At 37.5% G+C, this 25,791-nt stretch overlaps 1 protein-coding gene across 2 annotated transcripts in view; it reads right to left on the reverse strand.

Moving 5' to 3' along the window:
- The window catches only part of lrrk1 (leucine-rich repeat kinase 1), a 63,981-nt gene that overhangs the window by 29,765 nt on the left and 8,425 nt on the right, over positions 1 to 25,791 (reverse strand). For both annotated transcript variants that reach the window (XM_081604898.1, XM_081604899.1), the window contains exons 3-13: positions 25,530 to 25,717; positions 24,837 to 25,008; positions 23,768 to 23,947; positions 22,905 to 23,041; positions 20,953 to 21,179; positions 20,549 to 20,676; positions 19,074 to 19,237; positions 16,892 to 17,029; positions 15,061 to 15,173; positions 1,592 to 1,662; positions 724 to 853 (exon numbers count right to left, since the gene is read on the reverse strand). In XM_081604898.1, the coding sequence (XP_081461024.1) occupies positions 724 to 853; positions 1,592 to 1,662; positions 15,061 to 15,173; positions 16,892 to 17,029; positions 19,074 to 19,237; positions 20,549 to 20,676; positions 20,953 to 21,179; positions 22,905 to 23,041; positions 23,768 to 23,947; positions 24,837 to 25,008; positions 25,530 to 25,717 (1,648 nt within the window). The remainder of the gene's footprint in view (positions 1 to 723; positions 854 to 1,591; positions 1,663 to 15,060; positions 15,174 to 16,891; positions 17,030 to 19,073; positions 19,238 to 20,548; positions 20,677 to 20,952; positions 21,180 to 22,904; positions 23,042 to 23,767; positions 23,948 to 24,836; positions 25,009 to 25,529; positions 25,718 to 25,791) is intronic.

The raw sequence follows: 25,791 nt of genomic DNA on the forward strand, positions 1-25,791 counted from the left end.
ATATATTAAATAAGACCAATCTTAGTTAAATGGTGAGTATTACGCACAATCAATATTTTTGAGCTTTATATGATGTTATAATGTTATTCTCTCACGAAAAATATACTTGGTATGTTACTTTGATTCTTCCAAGCAAGTTTGAAGAATCTTTGAATCTCCCAAGGCAACCATTCATGGGTGCCTAAAAAAATGTTCATACAAAGCGACGCCTGTTGACCAAAAGCTCTACCTTGGAGCTGCAGTTTCCAAAGTGAGATTCTGCCTCACAGAGCACACCTCCCCCACATCTCCCTCACTCAGCTCCTTCAGACTAGCAGCAGCAACAATTAGCAAGCACCTGGTGGACCTGTGCTCTGCTGAGCTCATAATACAAACTATAATGCTCATAAGAGCGGTTCTAAACAACGTAACTACAAAGCAGTGTTGTGATGATGTGCTGAAGGCAGAGTGTTGGAAAGGATAGGAGCTTATTGAAAAGCTGGAAGCCTATTTTAAGGCGACATATACAGCTATGATGTGAAGTAAAATTCACAGTCATATTTGATATATACACCATTTTTATAACTGAAGGTAACATAGTTACTTGATTGTGCTATAAGATTTCACTATGTGCCTGGAAAATACATAATACCAATCCTTTACTATAGGAAATTACTGCATTTGTTTTAATCCTAAATATGACTTTCACCATGACAGTTGCACAAGACACACAGAGGAACTCACTTAGAGAGATACAGCTCAGTAAGGTTGTGTAGAGCACATAGTGACTGGGGAACACATTCCAGTTGGTTATCATTCAGGATCAACACTTCCAAGGAATCTCGCAGAACACTGGGAAACTCAATGGGACAAACTGTGGAACAGAGAACACAAAGAGTCAAAGCTCACAGTTCAGACACAGTGGACAATACACATCTCTGCTGCATATCAATGGATAAATATGTTGGAGTGAAACATTTTATGAGACTAAGTGTTTACAGCACAGGGTAGCATCCAAAAGCTCTTGAGTAAATGATCTTTACAGACACAAAAAAATACTTATGTGGACAATAGCAGGTGTGTGATCACAGATGCCTGAAGATTGAATAACTTCATAATAAACAAATTTGACCTTGAATTTTAATAACATCTCCTTTCAGATTGTTTTCCTAAATAAACAAAAATAGCTCACACATAAATTTGTATGTTTATTTCAAAGGGACATTTACAACACATGCAAATCAAATTGGAATTTGAGAGGCAAATTTTGATAAACTAAATAAAAATGTATATGAAAATTGAAAGGAAACATCTGGGGGATATTTTGGCACATTTTCCTTAGACAAAAAAAATGCACACCAAACTTATTTTGTGTGCTTTTTCGAGGGCAGTTTTGCTGTAAAATGTTGCTGCCAAGAAAGTCTTTCTCTAGTTCTGCAATTTTAGTAACTATACAGGCATTTTAGACTGATTCCAGACATATTTACATAGATTAAAGCCAGGATAAAATGCATTTGGTTCTCAAAGACCAGCACTGTTTGTAACACACAGTGACCTTAAGATATTTGCAGTGTTTTGAAACTAGCTGACTAACCGACTGACCAACCGTTACCTGGGTCCGGATCTCTTCTGTTCCATGTTGTCAGGAAGGCTAGCCTCCTGGACTTAGGCCCTTCTTCGGTTCTAAAAGACAGAATTTGCAATGAAGTCAGAAGTACACTTCAACTTCAGTAGCACTACAGACAGTTAACCCTCGTGTTGTCTTAACATTCTGTTTACTACCCTTGTCTTAAGGGTCAAAAATGACCCGCCCTAACAAAAGCCCCAAAATAAAGCAAATTAATTGAATTTTGAATCCAAAATATATTTGGCATGATGAAACTATCTGTTATTTATCAATTCAACTCAATTCAATAATTTTTTTATCATGTATATTTGTTATACAATACAAAAAGACGATCAACAGTATTTATTTATTTTTTACCACAAAGCAAGCGTTGTAGCAGTTTTCCTTTACACAGTAAATGTTTATTATTGTAATTATATAAATGTGAAGTTATTACTTCTGAATTAATTATACTGAAAGGAAAAAAAAGTCAACAATTTGGAACTTTTTTGTCAACGGTTCAGTCCTTTATATTTTTTTAGGTAGAGAATTATAAAAATACCTCTCGTAATCAGGGGCGCGATACTGGGGGGAAATGATGACAATTCTAGGGACCATGACCAACAGTGTCCCTCCACAATTTATTTTTTTATTTATTGTTCATAGAAATAAAAAAAAAAATTGGGGCCCTGTCAATTACAAAATTAATCATATTGTACTTTCAAAGATTGTTTTTAGCAGTAAAAATGTAATGTTCCCACTCTCAGACCAAAAAACACACATCCATATTTGCCCTGCATTAAATGGTTCATTACTGTTCGGAGCGCTTCACTGTGTGTGTTCAGCTGCAGTCAGTGGAAGACACGAACGACTGTGGCTAAGAAAGTAATAAAGTCAGGTTTTTAAAGAAAAAATAAATAAATAAATAGAGAGAGGGAGAGAGAGAGAGAGAGAGAGAAAAAGGCAAGAGTGTCAATTTATAGTTCAGTTTTTCTCCAAGAGAGGTGGGTAGATGGTGTGAGATTATCAACCATTTAGCATAATTAGCTTAGCTACAGTCTACTGATTACCTCCATTTCACTAGCATTTAATGAATAAAGGGAAAAAAATTAGAAAGATATTCATATATTGAAATTGTACCTTTTGCCACTTAACAGATGAGTCAGTCAGCAGCAGCTCTAACTCAAATCCCTCCTGACCTGTTCTCTCCTAAGTGAAATTAAAGCTGCAGTATGTAACTTTTATAAAAAATATTTTTTTCCACATATTTTTTAAAACTGTCATTATGTTGTGACAGTGTGGTATGAGAGGTAATCTGTGAAATCTATTTCCTCTGCTTTCTCCCAGTACTCTCTAGAAACAACTAATCAGAGGCAGGAGAGTTTTAGTGCCGTCAGTCACAATCTCATGTGACTCATCCTTCCTCCGCCTTGCTCTGTGCTATTCTGTTTCTCCACCATTAGCACATTTAACAGTGAGTGAATGAGGTTGATTGACAGTGCTAAGAGCGTCCTACTGGTTCTGATTGGTTGATTTTGGTCAGAACAGTGCATTACTTTGGCTAGCAATAGTAGTTCAGGGAGGAGATTGATCGTTTTCACAGATTGTCTCAAACTGCTATGACATGGTGACAGCTTTAACAAATATGGAGAAAACATATTTTTTATTAAAGTTACATACTGCAGCTTGAATAAAATGCAACTACATAGCATTTTTTGAGAAGTCTGGATTGCTTTATGTGTATTTTGCATGTTGTCTATGACTGTTGCTCGTGGGGAGACATTTCAGTAAGCTAAAACTAATAGAAAAATTTAAGCACACTGTATGCAAGCTGAATTTTCATCTTGCATGTAAAATTCATGAGCAGTAAATATTGTATTTGTTATCAGTATTGGACCAAAGAAAGCAAGGCAATTACAAGCCTTTGAAATTGTGATGCTTTTGATAGGTCAGATAGACTCAAGAAATTGTAAGAGCAGCTGCGTGGGGGCAGGGGGCCTAATTACATTTTTTTTCAGGGGGTCCAAGATTCCTGGCAGCGCCCCTGCTTGTAACACAACAAAAAAAAATGTAGCTTGATTTTGTGAACAATTTAACATCAGCTCTTGTTATGTCTCATAATTATATGAGATGTTCAACACAAGATGAAGAACATCTTCTGTTCAGCATAAGGTAATGAACATAAGAACAACTTCATGAGATGTTGTTCATCTCATGAAGAGGTTCTTCTGGTGAACATCCTCAACACAAGATGAAGAATGTCTTCTGTTCAACATAAGGTGTTGAACTTATAAGATGTTTTTATGTTGAACATCTTCAGCATAAGCCGAAGATCATCCTACACTGTAAAAAAAAAACTGTAAAAAAAAAACGGGTAAATGTACTGTAGAAATTTCAAGGAATTTTTCCGTTTTAAGTTTTACAGGTATTTGTACTGTATTTTCCATTTTACGCATTGCATCATGGGAACAAGAACCTCCGCGAAGCGCGAAAACTGGTCAGACGACATTTCATTTCAAGCTCGCTAACCGGACCCTGGATCATATATCTTTTGGACTTCGGTTGGATTAAGAGACGGAGTTACCTTTCTGCCACCTCCCTGCTAAAGTAAAATAAATAAAAAAAGTAGCATTACAGTTTTCTTGGCAGTAACCTTCAGAACAGAATTTTTATTTAAAGGCACCACTATGCCTCAAACCACATATATTTCCAGTATATTCAAACATTCAAAACGAATAACATAACTATCCTTAATTGGAAGAACATAAAACAAATCCTCTCATACACTATGCATTTAAATGATCATCATAATAAAGAGTGTCCACTCTGCCAGGTAAAGTAAATGCAAGGATCTTAAACTCCTCAATTGTTGTGCTGATGGTGAAGTGTCTTTGGTGCTGCTCTTGTTTGCACCAACATGCAGGAGGAAGGGCTGTCCTGGTTGCACGGCAATGAGGAAGGCTTCAACACTGGCTTGCATCTTTGACATAATGATAAGAAGACGAATAATAAAAATTATTAAATATATTTAGCAGCACAGCTACATTCAGATAGCAAACAAAGCCGATGAGAAAGTGCTTCTACAAATAAGTAGGCTCATTAGAATAACACATACCTGCACATATCTGAAAACATGGCCCACAGTTTGACATGAGCTGTTTTGGATTCTTCTTGTGGCCTTTGGATGTAGGACGAAGCACATGAACCAACAGAAGAATGCCTGGTTTTCCCAGCCTGGAGGAAAACAGGATGAATAGCAGACACATTAGGATAATAAATAAAGATTTTAAAGAGAAGTGAGCAAAACTAACCAGACCCACCAAAATACTTTGTCCACCCAGTTTACCCTGGAGAGCATTTTTAACCACCTACAACATAAAACATAAAAATGTCAGAAATGATTACCATGAACACAACTTAGACATTAGGCATTATAGAAATTAGTCAGCTTATAGAAACATTCTTGAGAGGATTTCTTCTGCCAACCTGTCAGAAGAAATGTGTTGAAGTCATCATAACACGCTTCAGTCACCAACATGACATACTAATTTAGAAAAAAAGAGTCAGCCAATATGTTATCATTTATTTATCATTATTATTTATAGAGACAAAAACATTTTGGCTTAGCTTTGATCGCATAGATCAAACCACCGGTCCAGCACAGTCACTGTCCCCATTATGCCGTCTATAGCCGAAAACTTCAAGAAAACGACTCAGCAGCTAAATAATGTTAACTCAAACAGCCTTTCTGACAGTTTTAATTAGAGGTGTGCCGATCGATCGGCCACCGATCATAATCGGCCGATTTCCGTGAAAAAGTGTATGATCGGTGATCACCGATCACAGAGTCTTGTTGCCTATCACACAAACCATCACTCACATCTCAATTCGCAGCCTGCCTGTGCAGCTGGTCTCCTCTTTCCTTCTCACTGTGCAAACGTGCAGCAACAAATCCTAAGCGATGTGGTGTGGAACTATAACGCACTGAGTGAATGGGCAAGTTTGCATGTTGCAGCGGAAAATTGAAGCACGTCAAAATGCATCTACACGACGAATCTAATATGGCATAAAAACAATGCCATACTTGACGGAGTTTGGCTACATCGAGGCTCACTGCAGTAAAAATGACATATGGAGGATCAGATAACAGGTAAAGCAGCGCACAGCTACAAACACTCACCCGGATTAGCATGACGGTCAGAAAGCAAAACAAATAACCCGCAAAATTATTTAAGTCTTCGAGCTGCGGTGCAAGACGCTGGTTCTGCTCTCGCTGTTGAACCGCTGCAGCTGTAGGCAACAAGCTGGACTTCTATTACTCCCCTATACAGAATACAGATGAGCTTCCACCTCTGGTCCCACGACCAGAGCTTTGGATGTACACAGAGAGAAACCTTCGCTTGTTTCCTTTTTTGGGGATTAGCCATGTGATACAACATTCACAGGTAAATAGGGACTGCTGGGGGGAAAAAAAGCTCAAATATTCAGAATATTTGACAGACGGAGTCAAATATTCAGAAGTGAGAGTCGCTTCTGGTAGTGACTCTCACACCGAACCTCTGCTTAAAGCTGCAGCATCTAACTTAAAATAATACATTTTACATGCATATTAAAACTTTCGCTGTCCTAACATGAGACAGATACCCAGCTAGCAAGAAAATGTTCGCACGACGTCCGTGAACGTAGTCTGAAAGTCGAACGTCGAATGTTCGGACCTGACGTTCCGCAAAGGTTGTCTGAACATTCACTCTGAACATTCATTCCCAATTAATTTTCTTTTTTTGCTGTCATTTCACTTGATTTAGTTTTTATATCTTTAAAACTTTTATGGCTGTTATTAATCATTTTTTTATTTTTCACTTCTTATACAAAGTGCATACTTCTGAATGTTGTTGGAACGTTCTTGAACGTCTTCCGGACGTTTTTATAAATGCTGCTTTAAAAAACTTCCAAAAAACGGAGGCATTACAAAGAGCTTTATTTCTCCCTACAAAATAAATTTTAAAGATTTTTTTGTTACTATTGCTGTTATTCTAATGCAAACGTCTATTCTATGTCTTAATAAAAAATAAATAAACAAATGTTCGGACTTGACGTTCGCCGAATTTTAATATATTTAAAACCTTTATGGTGGTTAATATTTTTGACAAAATCTTTTTTTTTGTTGTCATTTTAAGAGTCTGTCATCTGTTCGTCCATGTGTTGTTTAAAAATTGGGTTACTAGCTTCAATACCTTAATTAGCCAGTAGTGGGCTCCACGCCCGTCCAAACATTATCCTCGCAATTCAAATAATGGTTATTAGTCTAATTTTTCTCATTTCCTTTCCTGCATAATCTACGTTGCATTTATTCAAACGCAATGTAAACGTATCTCAAAGGAGAGTAATACTTGAATAAAAGTCCAAGAAGTACTTCCATTTGGAAAATATGAATTTTCTGCAGAGTGATGTCACTTCCCAACTCGGATTTCTGCAGTTAAAAAGCAACACACTTATTTCTTTCATATTCTAACCTGGCACGTGGTTAAAGCGTAAAAAGCCACATAATTTGTTGCCGATGCCTTTTGTGTGCGTTTGTATCACGCTAAGCTTCGTCCTCCTTCGTATCGAGCACATCGTATGGGGTTCCATTTGTGTCAAAAATAAGTAGAAGTCATATGTGTTCATGTCGTTGGTCTATGTTGTTGATATGTGTCGTTGGTCTATGTTGCATGTAGATGATGCATATGTAGATGTTGCATTTGTCTATGTTGCATATGTGTTCACTGCATATGTGGATGTTGCACATGTCTATGTTGCATATGCGTTCGCTGCACATGTGTTCGCTGCACATGTCTATGTTGCATATGCGTTCGCTGCATATGTGGTTCATGTCGTTGGTCCATGTTGCTATTGCCTGTTCTCTTCACCATTAAAAAGTCTTGAAGTAGGTCATGTCTGATCAAATTGTTTTTTAGATATTATAAAAAATGTTGGTCTTTCAATATCAGTGGTTTAAATAAAATTGTTTTCAAAATGCTTAGATTTCTACCTTGTAGTTTCTTTAGGCATTAGTCAGCACAGCTAACTAATGTGCTGATTAGTTAGCGCATTAGTTACCAGGACCCCTGGGCCAGGACCCAGTGACGGGGGCGCTAAATTTCTGTTTAAATCTGTGATATATCTTCATTTTTATGAAGAATTTTCACTGTCGGCATGTATTTGAACTCCTCTCTTTTATTTACTTCAGCGCAGCTCACAGTTTTAAACAAATTCTGTAGTTTTCGGCGTACTTCTAAATCTGCGCCTCAGACATCTTTTTGGGCCTTCTACTGCTCTAGTGGCGTAGTGACTGATTACATTACTAAATCAAAATGTCACAAAGTCTTTATTATTTATTATTAATACTGGCCTTAGGATAATAATAATAATAATAATGTGCCTGTGCAAATTACAAACCGGATAACAAAAAAGTTGGGACACTAAACAAATTGTGAATAAAAACTGAATGCAATGATGTGGAGATGGCAAATGTCGATATTTTATTTGTAATAGAACATAGATGCAGACAAGGGTGTAGGAACAAGTCTGTCATTGGGGGAGACGCATATCAGAAACCTGACAGATCAGTAAATAGCTTGAGCAGAAATGTCATAAACTATTGTGCCATCAACACTTCAGTAATGCGCTACTCTAATCTGACCCTTGTTTCAGTAACAAATAATCTAACGCATTGCTATTTACAATCCAGTAATCAGATTAAAGTTATGCATAGTATAATGACCGTCATTCCAGGATGAACACTCACTTTTCATTTGCCTCACAACTAGTAAGCTACATAATCTGGTAGCACAGACAAGCTAATAGATTCTGATATATCTTATTGGTCAAAAAACATTTGATTATTGGTCAAAATGCATTGATATAAATTGACTGGTAATTGAATCGGTTCTACCTCTTTCTAAAACCAAAGCAGAAACAGCTCATAAAATAGGACTCAGCAGTTTTAAACTCAATACAAAAAAATAAAATCTAAAAAAACAAGTTTTGTTCTTCTTGAACAACTCTCTACATCAGTGCAACAGTTTGATCTACAAAAAAAATAAAAAAGATACTTTTCACTTCCAACAGACATCTTAGCTCCTCACTGTTAACTCAGTCTCACTTTCCAGCTCTGCATTCAGTAATTTAGCAAACATGAGCCATAAGAAACACTGAGGCAAAAAGACTAAATGTTGTTTTTTTTCCGTCATTTTCAGCCGCAAACATTTAACTAAAATATCTACGGATACGTGTTTCTGTCTCTGACTCCCTCTGACTCTCTGCAGCCTGATGTTCCTGCATGGATCCACGGATTTACAACACACACTACAGTAATGTACAGTGTCAGAATGTGAACTAAAGATAAGTATGTTTTTATCATACAAAATGAGAATTTAAACAACTTAATTTTCACATGTTTACATTATTATACATCTCAACTCTATTTACTGTGTAACAAAAAATTTTACTAATTTATTTTTAAACCTCTCCTCAAGCACTTTTCTTATCGTCTCCTAACCATTACCCTTACAGTGTGGAAATAATGAAAAAAATATTGAAACGTTGAAGGAAATCAACCCGACATCAGTCTTCACCTGTTCTCCTTTGTGGTTCTATTATAATTAATATCATTTTATATCTTCACACTCTGAAACTCCACATGGCTCTCCTATGCCTTCCCTGACCTGCTCCTCTCATAATAAAATAGTTTAGTTTATTTAAAAATAAAAAAACAGTTAATCCATATGTCAATAAACTAAATGAAGACCTCACCAGAGCTTCTTCAACATCATTCTAGCACTTCTGTTCTCCTAAATATCTAAATAATATAATATAATATAAATACATGTTAAGTGGTCGAGTATGATCAGGTGTTGCTCACTTTAAATAATAAAAAGGCTCATTTCGCTGCTGTTTCAGTCTCATTATAAATCATTGTGACTAGACTAGCTAACCTTTAAACAGTTAGCAGTAAAATTTTGGACGTGTGACTCTCCCAGAATTAAAACGGCTTAACCAAAAAGATTTAGTTCTATATATGAAAGTAAACTGACAAGAAGATGTTATAAACGAGCGATATTCATGGCAACATTCCTGACAGATCGTTTACCTCATTCAAACGGAGTTTCTCTGACTCCGTCTGCTGCTGCCTTTATTACCTCATTCAAACGGAGTTTCTCTGACTCCGTCTGCTGCTGCCTTTATGCTGAGCTGTTCAGAGGGGGGAGGAAGAGCTCTGCTAATGCGCTATTGTGCGCCTTCAAAATAAAAGCACGCGAGTGGAAGATTTTAAAATTCTTCGCAACTGCGGTGAAATTATTGGGGGGGACGAATGTGGCTCTCGCCAATATTGGCGGGGACATGTCCTCCCCCTTTCCCCCGTTTCCTACGCCTATGGATGCAGATGAAAAGTGTAATCCGAGTAAATGTAACATTTTAAAGAAAAAATATGTTGATTCAAAATTTCACAGTATCTACAAATCCCAAAAAAGTTGGGACAAGTAGCAGTAAGTGGCTGGAAAAAGGAAATTGAAGATATAACAAACAGCTGGAAGACCGATTAACACTAATTAGGTCAATTGACAATATGATTGGGTATAAAAAGAGCTTCTTAGAGTGTCAGTGTCTCTCTGAAGCGAAGATGGTAAGAGGATCACCAATTCCACCATTATTGCGCAGAAAGATAGTGCAGCAATACCAGAATGGTGTTACCCAGCGTAAAATGGCAAAGACTTTTAAGTTATCATCATCAACCGTGCATAACATCATCAGCAGATTCAGAGAATTTGGAACAATCGCTGTGCGTAAGGGTCAAGGCCGTAAAACTCTACTGGATGCTCGTGATCTCCGGGCCCTTAAACGTCACTGCACCTCAAACAGGAATGCCACTGTCAAAGAAATAACAGCATGAGCTCAGGAATACTCCCAGAAAGCATCGTCAGTGAACACAATCCACCGTGCCATCCGCCGCTGCCAGCAGAAACTCTACAGTGCAAAGAGGAAGCCATTTCTAAGCTCCACAAGCTCAGCTGTTTGCACTGGCCAGGAGTCATTTAAAATGGAGTGAGGCAAAATGGAAGACTGTTCTGTGGTCAGATGAGTCACGATTTGAAGTTCTTTTGAATGGAGAATTTTGAACTTCTACTGAAGTTCTACCCACATTTTTGTAATAAATACTTTGATCAGACATGACCTACTTCAAGACTTTAATGGCGAACAGAACAGGCAATAGCAACGACAAGGACCAACGACATGAACCCCATATGCAGCGAACGCATATGCAACATAGACATGTGCAACATCTCCATATGCAGCAAACACATATGCAGCGAACGTATATGCAACATAGACATGTGCAGCGAACACATATGCAGCGAACGCATATGCAACATCTACATATGCAACAAACACATATGCAACATCTACATGCAACATAGACCAACGACACATCTACACATGACTTCTACTTATTTTTGATACAAATGGAACCCCATACGTGGCGCCATTATCTCATGACTTCTCTACCTCTATTATAAAGTTTGACTCGACCAGAAATATCTACGTGTAGTGTCCTGCGCTTTTTTTTCTAATGTTACTTGTCCTGAGCCACCAAGTCAACATAACTGGTAAGCAAGTAATCAAGAGAGTTTGTGGACGGACCGCTTTGTTCATACACTGAGGGTTGTATTAAAAAACATCATGGCGTCGGTCCGCATGTCTACTACTGAGGAGAAGTTTAGCTGCTGGCAACGAGTAAAGCTGAACGCAAATGAACTTTTTCAGTGCATAAAATGATAAATGCCGGTTTTGTTTTTTTCTTGGAAAAAGTTATTAAAACAAGTTTTTGTCTAAATTAAAGTGAAAATTGGTATCGGTGATCGGTGATGGGTGATCGGAATCGGCAGGAAAAAACCTGATCAGCACATCTCTAGTTTAAATGTTTGTTTAACCACCCGACACCCCTTGCTACACCTGCTTGGCTAGCTTTAGCTGCTAACAAAAATAATAAACCAAGGGTGCTCACGTCCAATCCTCGAGAGCTACCGTCCTGCAACTTTTCGATGCATCTTTACTCCAACAGACCTGCTAACAAGCCTTTCATTTGATTCAGGTGTGTTCATTGGCGCGGGAAAGCATCTGAAAGTTGCAGGATAGCAGCTCTCAAGGACTGGACTTGAGCACCCCTGTACTGAACAGTCGTACCACGATATCCAAACAAATGAACTTACGTTAAGCATAAGTTGATACTCTTGCGCAAACAGAAAGTTAATGCATTCATAAAAAATAATCAAAATCAAAAACATGATGATCTTAACATGGAAGTTACCTCGTTTTTATTTTTGTTTTTTTAAATAGATCTTTTTTTAGATACAGAATACATAACAGTATAAACGCAGCATACATTGTGGTATAATGTCCGCCAGGGAGTTACAAACATTGAAACAATACATCACCATTACATTACATAAATACATTAAAGAAAGAACAGAAAGAGCATGTTTTAATAGCTTTGGGGAACTTACCTTGTTATAATAAGCTCCAGACAAGACACCATACCGCTGTCTCCAGGGCGACACGTGACGTCACAGATACGTTGCGATTGTGGGAGCAACTCTTTAGCGAACACCATCTCTTTAGGGAAACTGACAAACCTATCTTGGAATTTGACTAAACAAGTGTTTAATTAACATTGTATTTTTAACATGTAACACCAACACTGGTATTCTAACATTTTTGATTATGACTCTGTAGATTTCGATTCATTCCCTAAAAGATTTATTATGGAAAGTATTTTTTTTCTTTCCGTTTAATATTGTCTTTAAATGCTGGTTCTCTAAGATGCAAATAGAAGTAAAATGTCTTGCGTAGAAAAAAAACTGTATTGTACAATTATTTTGTGGTAGTTTACTGCCAGTCGTCAGTCTTGATTGTGAAAAGAGAAGAAGACATCAAATTGACAATATCCTACCGTATTTTGGAATAACAGTATCTTACTGCTGGAATTCCGCCGTAAATTTACAGCCATTTATAAGAGTGTACTCAGATTAAGCATACCTTCATATCCTCTATACCTAATTTGATTTTATTATGTCTCAGCTTATTTTTTGTTGTGTTTGAGAGCTTGTGTGATGTGAGGGGTTAGATGCAGATTGAGAGTGCAAGTGCAGGTCAAATGCAAGTTCAATTCGTACATCAATCCAGTTTCTTTGATGTGTGTGTGTGCGTGTGTGTTTGCGTGTGTGTGGGTGAGTGCAGGTGTGTGTGTATGTATTAGAGAGAGTTTATGTGTTGAACTCTTTTTCTAAATGGTCTAAATGTTTTTTAAATGGTTTTATAATTCACGGGTCTTAAATGACCCATAAGACAAACCTTGGACCCTCGTGGTGTACAGCCCACATGGAAATATAAACAAAAACAAAGTGTCACTTTTTTAAATGATGGGGTCAATTAAGGAAAAGTCAAAAAATTTCAAGTCGGAAAAAGATAGTTTAGGGTATTTTTTCTACAGCTAAACATGCTACTGGGTCACTTTTGACCCGCAAGACAACACAAGGGTTAAGAACATCCTAATTATTCACACTATACATGTCTCAATCTCAAAATATTAGCTCATCTGACTCAAAAGATAACAGATGTCATCCAAAGTAAGTAGGCAAATGATAATCAGCAAAAAAATAATAATAATAATTTTTTTCACATTTAACAATAATGTCAAATAGCATGTATAAGTCAGAAATTAGGTTGAGGAATATTTTTAAAAGTCAGTAATGTTCTGGAATGGCACCCCCATTGTGGCAGCAGGTTGGAGCAGCTCTGTTGCGTTGCTTCTGATTGGTTTTGTTTGTGATGTTTCTGGTTAAATCATTGCATATTTGTAAATTTATTCCCTCTGGTCCTGGATGCCGAGCAGCTGGAAGAATTTTTGCTCTTACTTTTGGACATTTGTTAAGGTGCATAACTGTGGCAACAAGGTGCTATTTTTTACAACTGGAAGCAGCTCATTAGCATCTCGAAAGCTGAGATAATATCTGAACAATGACTCCAAACTCCAGAGGAGTCAAACAAGTCTTCATGGATGCAGAGCAAAACCAGAAAACAAAGAGAAGGAGGAAGCTTAAGTCATCTCTTCCACCTATTGTAATAGGAAAGAATCATATCCAGACAAATGCTCTCTAACCATACGGCCAGACAGGGACTAAAAGAGGAGCAGCAAAAGTAAAACTGATGGATAGAAAAGCTGCCAGGAACTGATGGTATCAGCCAGGAGATGATACTGTGGAAAATCATCTGCTGCCTGAATATTGAGCTGCTAGCATAGCATGAAGGTCATGAGACTAAGGTACAGCAGCAGCCTTCAGTGAGAGGCCTCTTCAGATTATTTGCAAGACTGACTGCTACTGGACATCATTCCTGACAACAGTCTCACCATCTACAACTGCTCTTTGATATTTGCCTCATAAGATTTACAACATTTAATTTCCGTTGGAATAAATAAAGTATTTTTGAATTAAATTGTATTTTTTTTCCCAGAGGAAATGTTTAACATTCAATCACATTTATTTCAAAAAGAACTGCAATTAACAATTATTCTGAACATCATATAACATTTGTTTTAATGGATAATATTTTTTTTAAATAATGATTTTGAGCTTTATCTCAGACATTTAGCATGTTAAATATTATGTTATGTCAATGTTATAGTAGATTTTTTTTATAAGACCCTCACATCTTTTGATGATAGTACAGTTAGAATGAAGGCTGAATAAATATAACATAAAATATATCTTCACAAGCTCGTATAGATGAGCAAAACTGCCTCCAAACAAAACCACACAGAACCTTTAGAACAATCACTGTCGTCACAGAGTTAACCAAGAACTCCATGGAATGGAAAAGATCACCATGCAAAGAAGAAGTGATCACTCTTGTTACCTATGAAAGTGGAACTTGTCTGTTTTTAGGTGTTATAATGACTCGTTGCAGAAATTCAACAACTCATAGTAACAGTTGTTGAACCACTGAACCATTGAAAAGCTTCGGAGGCCTTTCAATGGTTATAGAAGAGGCTGCGAAAGACATCAGGTTACTAGGAAATAGTGACTACAAGATACAGCAGCAGCCTGTACCCCAGACAAGTGGAATGTCTGGGGAGGAAAAGAAGAGAAAGAAATACAAGAAAACAGCTCTATTTTGTCAATTTAAAAAAATAATAATGTAGATGTGGTGCGGTGACAGAGCAGGCGCCGCGTGTGCGGAAGTTCAGATTTCAAGTCTCATCCTCTGTTTTTTTTTTATTTTATTTATAATTTTATTTATTTAAAATTTTATAAAGCCTTACTATTCAGATGGAGCAAAACAAAACCACAGAGGCATTGCGTATTGGTTTCATATCAGCTGACATCAACAGTTATTTCCGCCAGACTACTACTTTTCAGGTGAGCATGTGGACCAACCTGCCAAGCTGGTTCCTGGACAGATCCAGAGTCTTGAGCTTCGAGCACTTCCATTTATTAGCAGAAGGGAGCGTTTCAATTAGATTCCCACACAGCTTTAATGAGACGATGGCCTGAAGGGAAGAGCAGATGGAGGCAGGAGGCATTAGGACATTGATGCTGACAAAGTTCCTGCTACACATAAGGTTTCTGAATGCAAAAAAACTGAAACCACCTAATGTTCTGTAGTGTATTAAAGGTAAAAGAAGCAACAACAAACTAAGATTTTATATAGCATATCAAAGTTAGAGATCCAACCATCTGGTTGCTCCTCCATCCATCCATTTTCTGTATACCCTTCGCTCTAGTGGGGTCAGGAGGGTTGCTGGTACCCATCTCCAGCTAGTGTTCCGGGTGAGAGGCGGGATCACCCGGGACAGGTCACCAGTCTGTCGCAGGACCCATCTGGTTGTAAGGTCAGTAAGTCAACCCAAAACATCGGACTCAGAAGAGTTTATTTGTTGTTTTATTTTATATTTCTTTCATTAATTGTTTTGTTAAATAAAGAATAATGTGTAAAGTAAGGTGGATAAAAGAAAGGAAGCAGTCTGATGGTCTGACAGGACAAGCCCTCTTCCTCCTGCACCTCCGCGGTTCCCCCCACCATCTGACCGTTCCATGAGCCATAACAAGCTATAAAATTATTGGTTATAACTCATTTATGATTTGAATCATTTTTAAATCATTTCTAGGTGAATGTGGATCTGAATATGAATGTTCAGACAGTATGACGCAGGTAAGAATACTAGCTCATACAGCCTCATCTGATATCAAACCAAGTATCAAGAAAATGTGTCACAATTCAGTGATATTTAAATAAAATAAAGGAATCAACTAGTTCCTAATTTTTCAACAATTAACAGGAACAAATTGCACCGCAATCAGATTGTGCTTCAGATCACATGAGGATCAGTTTCTCTCATGAAGATGCTTCTTACAGACATTTAGAATAAATCAGAGAAATAAAATTCATGAGGAACATTACAGAGAACTAATAACATCTTCATCAGACTGTCACATAGCAACTGAAGGCTTTGTCAGAACTTTCTCCAGTGCCACTGTGATACAGACTGCTACGTGACATCCTCCCGGTCCACTCTCATCAGCATCCACAACAACTCTTTGAAGTCACTTGGAAAATATGATTTACAACATTTCATGTCCTTTTAGGATTAATATTGGATTAATAGAACTGAAATGATATTGGCTCATTTTAATGTTGTCAGGAATGGTGTGGTTGGTGGTGAGGAGAAGCGCAGATAGACCCAGGATGAAGATGATGATGATGAAGAATTTTAATGAAATGCTTGACAGTCCAGTAAAAAGGCAGCACGGCAGAGAATAAAGCTAGTGCTTAACACCGGTAGCAACTGTATAAAACAAAGACTGACATGACGAGCTAATGCCAGCACAGGACTTCGCAGTTCTACTGTGCCGGCAGACTAACTATCAAGGACAAGGACGTACGTTTGATACGTTTGACAAGGACCCAACAAGGAACACAGACAACAGGTGGGACTAAATACACACGGGGTAATCAAGGGAACGAGACACACCTGGGACAATCAATGGGGAAGACGCAGAGACAGAGACTCAGAGGGAACAGGATCACACAGAAAAAACTCAAAAATAAACACACAGACAAATGTGGGTAGACAGACACTCTGGTTGTTCAGGTTGCAGTAGTCATGACTCAGGTGACTGAGAATATACACAGTCATGTTTGTCACAGAAAATTCATTTTAGATTTGCAATTAATCTTAAATGTCCAGTTCAACACCGCTGAACATACCTCTAGTTCAAAGATGTAGGAAGGAAGCTCTTTGAGGCAGTTGTCAGAGAAGTCCACCTCCTGCAGCTGAGTCCTCCAGAAGATGGATATGGTGTTTGGAAGATTCTCAATCTGATTGGAAGAAGCTTTGCATTGATTCTACATGAAAGGGTCAGATAAGTGGACAGGCTGTTACTATTACCATAACAGAAAAACTGTGTATTGTAGTTTTTCTGTCTGTTAATATACTTTGATTAAAGTGTGAGCGATGGAAACCAAAGTCAAATAAATTGTTTGAATCCATAAAATCTACGATTATAAGTTGATTTTGATTTTACCAATGATTCTGGTAATTAATTTTAATCGAATAAAAACTTGGCAGATTCTGCACATTAGGGGTGTTGTGGTGGCACAGGGGTTAAGTACAACCCACATATGGAGGCCTTAATCCTCGACACGGCTGTCTCAGGTTCAATTCCAGGCCTGGTGACCTTTGTCGCATGTCTTCTCTCATTAGCCACTTTCTTGTCAATTCACTATCAAATAAAGGCCACTAGGGCCAATAATACCTTAAACAAATATATATATTTTATTGCCTAAAACTTGTCAAGTGGGACAATTTTATCTTCACTTCTTTCAAATTCTATAGTAAAAAGAAACACCTATTCAGTACCCTTTGCTGTTAATGTTAAAAGAACTGCAGATCCATACATTGCTACAAACGATCTTGCATTCACTAAAGGAATGCCGTTATTGCATTTTAGGCAGTAAAATGTTTATTTTAAATAAAGTAGTTTATTCACATGTTATGTATTTCTAATACTGCATAGGCGTAAGTGTTGAAATGAAAAATCTGCAGAAGGCAATTTTTAAAATCTGATTTATCGTCAGAAGAACTGATTGCTAAAATAATCATTAGTTGCAGCCCTACACAATATTGGCATGTTTAATTATAAAACCTGCATGCATACACCTCAAAATGTAATAATAATGTTAACATTCAGTCTCCTAAAATGGAATTAAATGTCATCTGGTTAGCTGAAAGTTTAAGCTCTAAACTTTCAGCAACGTAGCTAAAGACTTAAGCTTATAATGGATGCTCCAAGAGTGACAACATTTGACATTTTCCTTTTAGTCATGATAATAGATCATGAAAAACCACAACCAGTAATGATCAATGTTTATCCATACTCTTAATAGAATGAATCAGGCAGTTGTTCTTAACCCTCCTATTATGTTGCGGGTCAAATTGACCCGTTTCAAAGTTTAAAAATATTTTTAAAATAGTTGCAAGTATTTTTATTGCATGAAACTTTTTCTATTTGTCTTAATAGGTGAACTCTACATATAAATTGAAAATTTATTCATTTTACACATTTGAAGTCCCCCCTGCGTCTACTTGTTACATCGATACTGTTCGGGTCAATTTGATCCGGCAGTCAAGTTAAAGTGCAAAAAAAGATTAAAAATGTCCAATTCTGTTTGTTTCCTTACAGCTATGAACCTTATTTCACCACACACACACAAACACAACACAACACACCACACACACACACACACACACACACACACACACAAACCCACTTTCTCCCTGCTCTCTTTACTTCACAATGAACTGCGAGAAAGCAGGTGTTCATACAACTTTTGACGGGAACCTATACTGTTCCCGTGGGAAAACTCCACCCACACTGAGTGGACACTTAGTAGAAGTGGAGGGGAAAATAAATACTCTCTGCATGACTCATTTATCTTGATTTTAATTGGTGGGTCAATTTGACCCGGAACAGTATGTGTGTCTCAAATTCAATTATAAAGATCACCCTTTGAAAAAAAAAATTAAATGTAATATAAAAAAATTTACCAAAGATCACTTTCAAGGAAATTATTGTTTTTTTGTGGCTAGGTTTTTTTCAGTGGACATAAAAAATGTAAATCCCATTTTTTATGTCCAAATGAGTAATTGAGTAAGTTGTCGTCATTAATCCTTAATTTCTGAGAAATAAAAAACATAATTGCACAAATTTTGATTGAGATGGTTAGTATTAGAGTTAATAATCAGATAAAAAAAATGTTTTGGAGGAATTTTTTGGTTCCTGACACTATTGCATGATAAAACTCTCCCCGGGTCAAATTGACCCACGAACATTATTGCTGTACCTCAGAAACGAACATAACAGGAGGGTTAAGCAGCATGACTTCTTACCAGTGGGCAGGCCCAGGGGTCAGGGAAAGCATTCAGTTTGTTTCTGCTCACATCAAGGCAGCGCAGGGACTTTAAAGAGTGCATAACTGAAGTGAGCAGGCTGGTTAGACAGTTACTAGACACATCCAGTCCCTCCAGCTTTCGCAGACCAATCCAGTTCACAGCTGGAAGAGCAAAAACAAGATTTAATCAAATAGGGGAAGAAAACAATTTAAACATAAAGAGTAATATTATTTATAGATTGTAATGTATTACTGACATAGCTGAATGATAATTGACTAATTTACTGAATGGTGTTATGGTTGGTGAGTTTGGGTTGTGATTTCTGTAGTTCACTACTTGAAAGCAGATCAAAATTGTCAAACAAACAAACAAAATGAAGCAGTTTACATCATTGTCTTGTTTTTCTTCAAAAATGTTAAAAGCTGGGAGGAAACATTATGCAGCCAGTAGAATATGAATTGCTTCATGATAAATGCAGAGTATTTGGATAAACTTTATCTTTGTTATTTCCTTCAAATTCTCTATGGCTATAAGTCCAGGTTCCAGTAAAGCTGCTCTCAGAAAATATTAACATTTTATTCGATTAATTTAGAAAACAAACCATTCCAATAACAAAATCTTATTTTTGACTAGTTTCTAGTGGAATTGTCTTTGTTTTTTGACTTAGAAATAAGTTAAAAAAGCAAACATAGCAACTTTTCAGTAAATATAGGATCTTGTTTTAGGTCAATAATTCTGTAATATTGATGAAAACACATACTGGTTCCACTGGCAGATTATTTCACTTTTGACATTGGAAAAATGTATTGTGTGTTATGACAAAATTTTGTTTTATTTAAAATCAACCAAGCAATCAATGAATTTGATCTATAAAACACCCTTCATGTTGGAGGCAGCTTCCTGGAAACATAATAAATGGTATTTCTGAACTGGGTTTGAACCGTCCAGGGGCACAGTCTGCAGGGGCAATTACCAGAGTTGTGAAGCAAACTGAAACTGGTGGGATTATCCCTTTTTCTCCCCTCTTTGTACGAGGGCTGGTGGATATTAAAAGAGATGTGCCTTCATTTCTTCTTCACTTTTCCTGGAATAGCCAGGGAAGTCATTGCTCATTTTCTTTGCTTAATTTCTTAATAAAATAATAATCAAAATGCATTTTGAATAATTTTTGATTGACTCAGTGTTTCACCATACGTAAGACTTATTTATTTCCTTAACATGTTGTAAGTTAAATAAAACGCCAGTGGAAATGGTAGTTTTTATCAATATTAAATATGTAAGGAGGCAGAGGAACTTGTTTTTCCACAGATTATTTGTCCCCTTTTATGCCATCAGGACATAGTGACAGTGTAAAGAAACACGTAAAAAACCTATTGATTATAAAAGTTACCTACTGCAGTTTTAGACATGGCAACATTCATACTATGCATTGAGCCATCAAAGTGTGCCACATAATCAGATATGGAACATACAGGCAGGGATGTCAAACAGTGTGTTGAGCTGGTTATCGGCAGCACAGAGTTTCTGCAGGTGGACCAGATGGAGAAGTCCAGTTGGTAAACTCTTCAGCTGGTTCTGAGATATATTCACCATCTGTAACCTGAACCACAGAAAAAATTAAGTTTGAGATATTGATATAGAATATTTATTCTGTTGAATTTAAGAACTGTTTTGATACATTCAGTTCTATAGAAAAGTAGCTTCTAATCTTTGCGTTACAGCAAAACCAACTATCAACAATCTCAAGAGAAATGTTCTTATTTGGTCAAATAAAATGACTTGATGTCTGAAATAATAAGTAACTAAATAACAGAAAGACAAAGGTAAACCTTTAAGCTACAAATTTCTGTTTGTCTTGATGTATCTGGTCCCACACCTGGAGCAGATGACATTCTGGGAGTTCTGAGCAAATGGCAGCTCTTTAAGAGCGTTGTTAGACAGATCCAGAGTTCTGAGATGGATGAGGCCCCAGGGGACCACCGAGGGCAGAGCATCCAGGCTGTTGGAAGACAGGTCCAGGTGGGTGATTTGGGAGCAGACGTCCATGAACCAGTTCAGATCCAAATATGGTAACTGCAAGCCGCTCCAGTACACACGGACACTCTGCAGACACCAACAGACACACACTCATCTCCACAAAAAATGATTTCAGAGATATGGTCAATGATAACATTGACCATATCTCTGAACTGCCTGCCATAAAAAATGTCCTGCTAACATTAAAACTAACATCAAATTCTAGGATCTAATGTTTATGCACCAACATGCTGCCCCTCATGGTGGTAGCATGTTGATGCAGCTCTGTTGTGTTAGTTCTGATTGTTTATATCTAGACTTTGGTTCCTAACTTTATTTTATTGTTTTTGGATGAAGGATTGGATGCCACTTTTAAACAGATGGTATGATGTGTAACTATGGCAACAAGATATGTTTTTACAACTGGGGCAGCTAATTAGCACCCCAAAAGTTCAAATGAATCCTGAACTACAACCCCAAATCCCAGAGGAGCTGAAAAAGAAGTTTCATGAAGAGAGAGAAGGAGGAAGTTCAAACCATCTCTTCCATCCACCAAGAGTAAGAAAGGATTATATTCCCAACTTCAACGTCTTTCTGCTCATCTCTCACCATACAGACATATAGACATTTAAAGAGAAGTGGACAAATTTAATACTTGATGGTCGGTTGGGCTCAGGCTTCTGTGGCGCATTTTTAATAAGCCTACACTGCTTATTTCTACATTCTAAATGAGAATGTACAATATAAAGCTGTGTTCTTCTACTTCGTATAATCTAAGTAGAGGAGTACATAGTTTACCCTGATGATGCAAGAAAGAAACTAAGGTGCAGACATTTAAAAGACTAACAAGTATATGTGGCCCAGAACTGATCTGCTCCCATCAATCACACATCCCAGGTGATTTCCACTTGACTCCTCCTGCTACAAGTGACATAATGGAGCTGGAAGATGTTAAAAAAAAAGTTAAAAACACAAAATATTGCACTGCTAACCCAGCAGAAGGCACAGTCAAAGGTCTGGAAGTATCTTAAACTGGTAGTTGACAACAACAGCAGCTGTGTTGGCTTCATGGACTGCAGAAAACATGCTGCTTTTCTCTCTGATGTCAGGGTTACTTTGGGCTCAATCCTCTAACTAGAATTAATGAGTCGTGCTAAATCGGGCTGGACAGTGTCAATGGGCTCAGGCCCGGTTGGGTTTTTTTAGGCCCAATCTGAACTCTAGTTACTGTGGAACAGCGTCTCTGCTGCCTGGATACTGAACTGTTAGAATGTCATGACAGACATGAGACTGTTTTAAAGCAACAGTCTTCAGTCAGAGGCTCTTCAGTTTTGCTGCAAGACTGACTGCTATAGGTAATCCTCTCTGCCCACAGCATCACCATCCACAACAACTCTTTGAAGATACTTGGATGAGATGAGTTACGACAACATTTCATTTCCCTTTGGGATAAATAAAGTATTTTTGAATTTAAATGGAATTTGCAGGATTGTAATGGAAGCTTTGGGTCCATAAATAAAGCTGTGATGATTTTATTAGGTATAAAATTAAATCAGAAGTGTTTTCAGAATACTTGAATGACCATAACCCATGGTCATCTTACACCATGGGTAGGATTCATTTTAAGTGAATCTACTCTTTACATGGACACCCTTCATTTATTAGCCATTCATTCATTCTGAAACACTGCCTATGGGAAGGTGTGATTAGCTGAAAACCTAGATTACACATTTAAACTAATGTTATTTATGTTTTCTTTTAAAGACAGGTCTATCCTGTGAAGACGTCACATGTACTAGTTAAAACTCAGACCTCCACTCCATTTGCACCAGACGTTTCGTCAAGTTTCTGTCTCAGGAGGCGTTTGCTGAAATCCGGATAGTCCATCAGGGTGTAGGATGAAAATTCAGCACCATTTTCTAGCAGGAAGTGAGCAATCTCCTCATTACCTAAAACACAAAACATGCAGTTTATACTATGTACAAGAAAAGCCAGTGCTAAACCTTTCAGGGAAAACTTCAGGGAATCTTTTCCCTGAACTCTTTTGACACATTTGTTTGAACATACCTTATGCCTCATTGTGGTTCTGAATATTCACAGTTCCTCAGGCTATGAAGCTGGTGTAAACAGTGCCAAAGTCTGTAGTGACTAAGTTGTTACTGTTGTTTTTTTCTCATACAATGCATGTCTGGTAAACTAAACTATTTTAAAAGTGAGATGAAGGGTAAACGTTAAAGGGATTTAAAGCTAAATTTAATATTAAGTTTATGTTAAAGTATCAAACTATCTCTGAAATGACTATTCAAATCCCAATCTCAATTTGTAGCTCTTCATTCTGTCTATGCTTTCCTTTCTTTGTAAAGCGTCTTTGAGTGTCCTAAAAAGTTTGCTAGTATTATTATCATTATTATTATCTCTCCGGGAAGAAAACAGTTTTTCTTGCATTCTATTTTCAGAAAGCATACAGATAAAGCACAATCAGGGACAGCTGCCTATAGAGGAAAAATGAACAACATCTGTTGGTGTTTTAATGCCGTAGTTGAAGCAGTAGGATGCTTTTTGAACTGTGATTGGGATGCCAAATGTAATTACGCACAAAGCAGGAACTGAAAATCACTCTCTTCATGTTTTGCCATCAGAGCTGAATGTGTCCTGGAATAGTTCTGTCTTCTTACTGGCTTGTGCAGCTGCATACAGCGGCAGTCCACAGAGGACAGCGAACTCATCGCTGTGGATAGCAAAGTCCTTCACATCTGCATTATAGCTGTGGACCAGCAGACGCACCACATCCAGATGACCCTGCTGACAGGCTGTGGCCAGCAGGCAGTTCACCAGATCTCTCTTCAGACTCACACCTAATTGGTAGACAAGAAATATTATAGTTACTAATCACTTATGTACATATTAAAAAAAACAAAAAACAAAACAACATAACCGTTAACGAAGTTTGTCGGCAACACAGCAAATTTTCATCCAACCAAAACTCATTCTGCTCTGTTGCTAGGCAGAAAAAGAGCTATATTAGCTCAGAGATTGGTATGCCTTGTGGAGTTTTACAGCAGACCCTGTAATGTAAACTCTTCAGGAGATTTTTCAAGAATGACAGTAAAGCTGACCAATTATATCTGTTCTCTACTTTGAGCTTTGTAATTACAGTCTGAACTAAGAGGCTACCAGCTGGTGTGGAGGTTTCAGCTGATCATTCTAATACTAACTTTAAATATAAAGTTGGACTACACAGCTCAAATAAGAGTCACCACACAGCTGGATTTAGAGCAGAGAAAACAGGCCTTTCCAGGCTTCATACACTTGCTGTTGGAATAAAGATGTAAAATTTGCACTAAAACTTTCATTTAGGGATGTTAGAGCTTGCCTTCTACCTCTTGCTGTTTATCTTTTACATTATTCTTTTTCCTAAATAAAAGGCCGGCTATAGCTGAGAGAGGGCAGTTACTTGCCCGCAGCCAGGCTTGTTTTAGTTCTCTCCCTGGTGGTAGTAATAACCATTTCAGTATTTTCTTGGGCCGCTAATGAGCAATCATTTGATGCAGGTGCGTTAAACCTGGGAGAGAACTAAAACAAGCAGTTTTAGTTCTCTCGAAAACCGACTTTGGGCACCCGTGGCTTAGATCCATGCAGTTTTAGATACACCAACATATGGGTAACATTCGCTGAATTTTGCAATTCAAAATGAGGAGTAAAATATAAAATATGTGATGGCTGTTGAACTATTTCTGCTCGTACCAGGTATAGAATCCAGCAGTTCTTTGAGCAGGTTGGTGTAGCCACCATGTGCTGCCAGGACGGCTGGATTGGACAGCGACAGTTCCTGGGGCACAGTGATACGGGCTTCCTTCAGAAGGTAACACACACTCACTAGATCACAGTGCTGAGTGGCCACAGACAGGAGGCGGACCTGAAAGACAACCAACAGGAACACACTGACAATGCAGAAACTCTGATATGCAGAACCTTTGAGCTCTGCATATCCCATACATAATCCCAGTTTACCCAATAGGTATTTATAGAAATATTTTACAGTTTCAATGACATCATTAATAAAATTCAGAAAATTTCCCATTTCACACCAAAGGTTGAAATTTTTATATTCCGTATTTATTCATTTTGCTGAAGTACATTGAAATATTAACACTTTATTAATTAAATGTATGTTTTGATATAGAATTATAACATATAAACATATTAGACCTTCTCTGATTTAGTTCAGGTAATATTTGGTTACGGAGCTTCACTTTAATTTTTTTAAAAAGTGGAAAAACTGTCAACATCAAACAATAATAATGACAAGCTGATTTACAGTGGTGTCTTTATATAAGCTAGACTGCTATGAGGTGATTTAGATTATAGAAGAGTTAGGACTTCCCAGTAAACAACGTTTTATATGAAGCCCTTCACACCCTCTTGGTAATGACTCACTCCGTCAGGATGGATCCCCCCGGAACACTCCACACAACAGGCCTGCTGAATCAACTCCCTGGCAGTCTCCTCATCCCCGCCTTCATATGATGCCTTGATGTTCTCCAGGGTTGAAGGAGGAGCCGTTCTGGAGTTGGGACCAGTGGCCTCCACCAGAGAAGCCTTGGTTCCCATTTCCTCCCCCCTGCCTGCAAAGAAAAAGTGAAACAAAGAGGAGTTAAAAATTAGATCAAATAATCTATAAACCTGGAACTGTATGATG

Source organism: Poecilia reticulata, chromosome 3 (genome assembly GCF_904066995.2).
Source record: "Poecilia reticulata chromosome 3, P_reticulata-male-v2, whole genome shotgun sequence".
Lineage (NCBI taxonomy): Eukaryota > Metazoa > Chordata > Actinopteri > Cyprinodontiformes > Poeciliidae > Poecilia > Poecilia reticulata.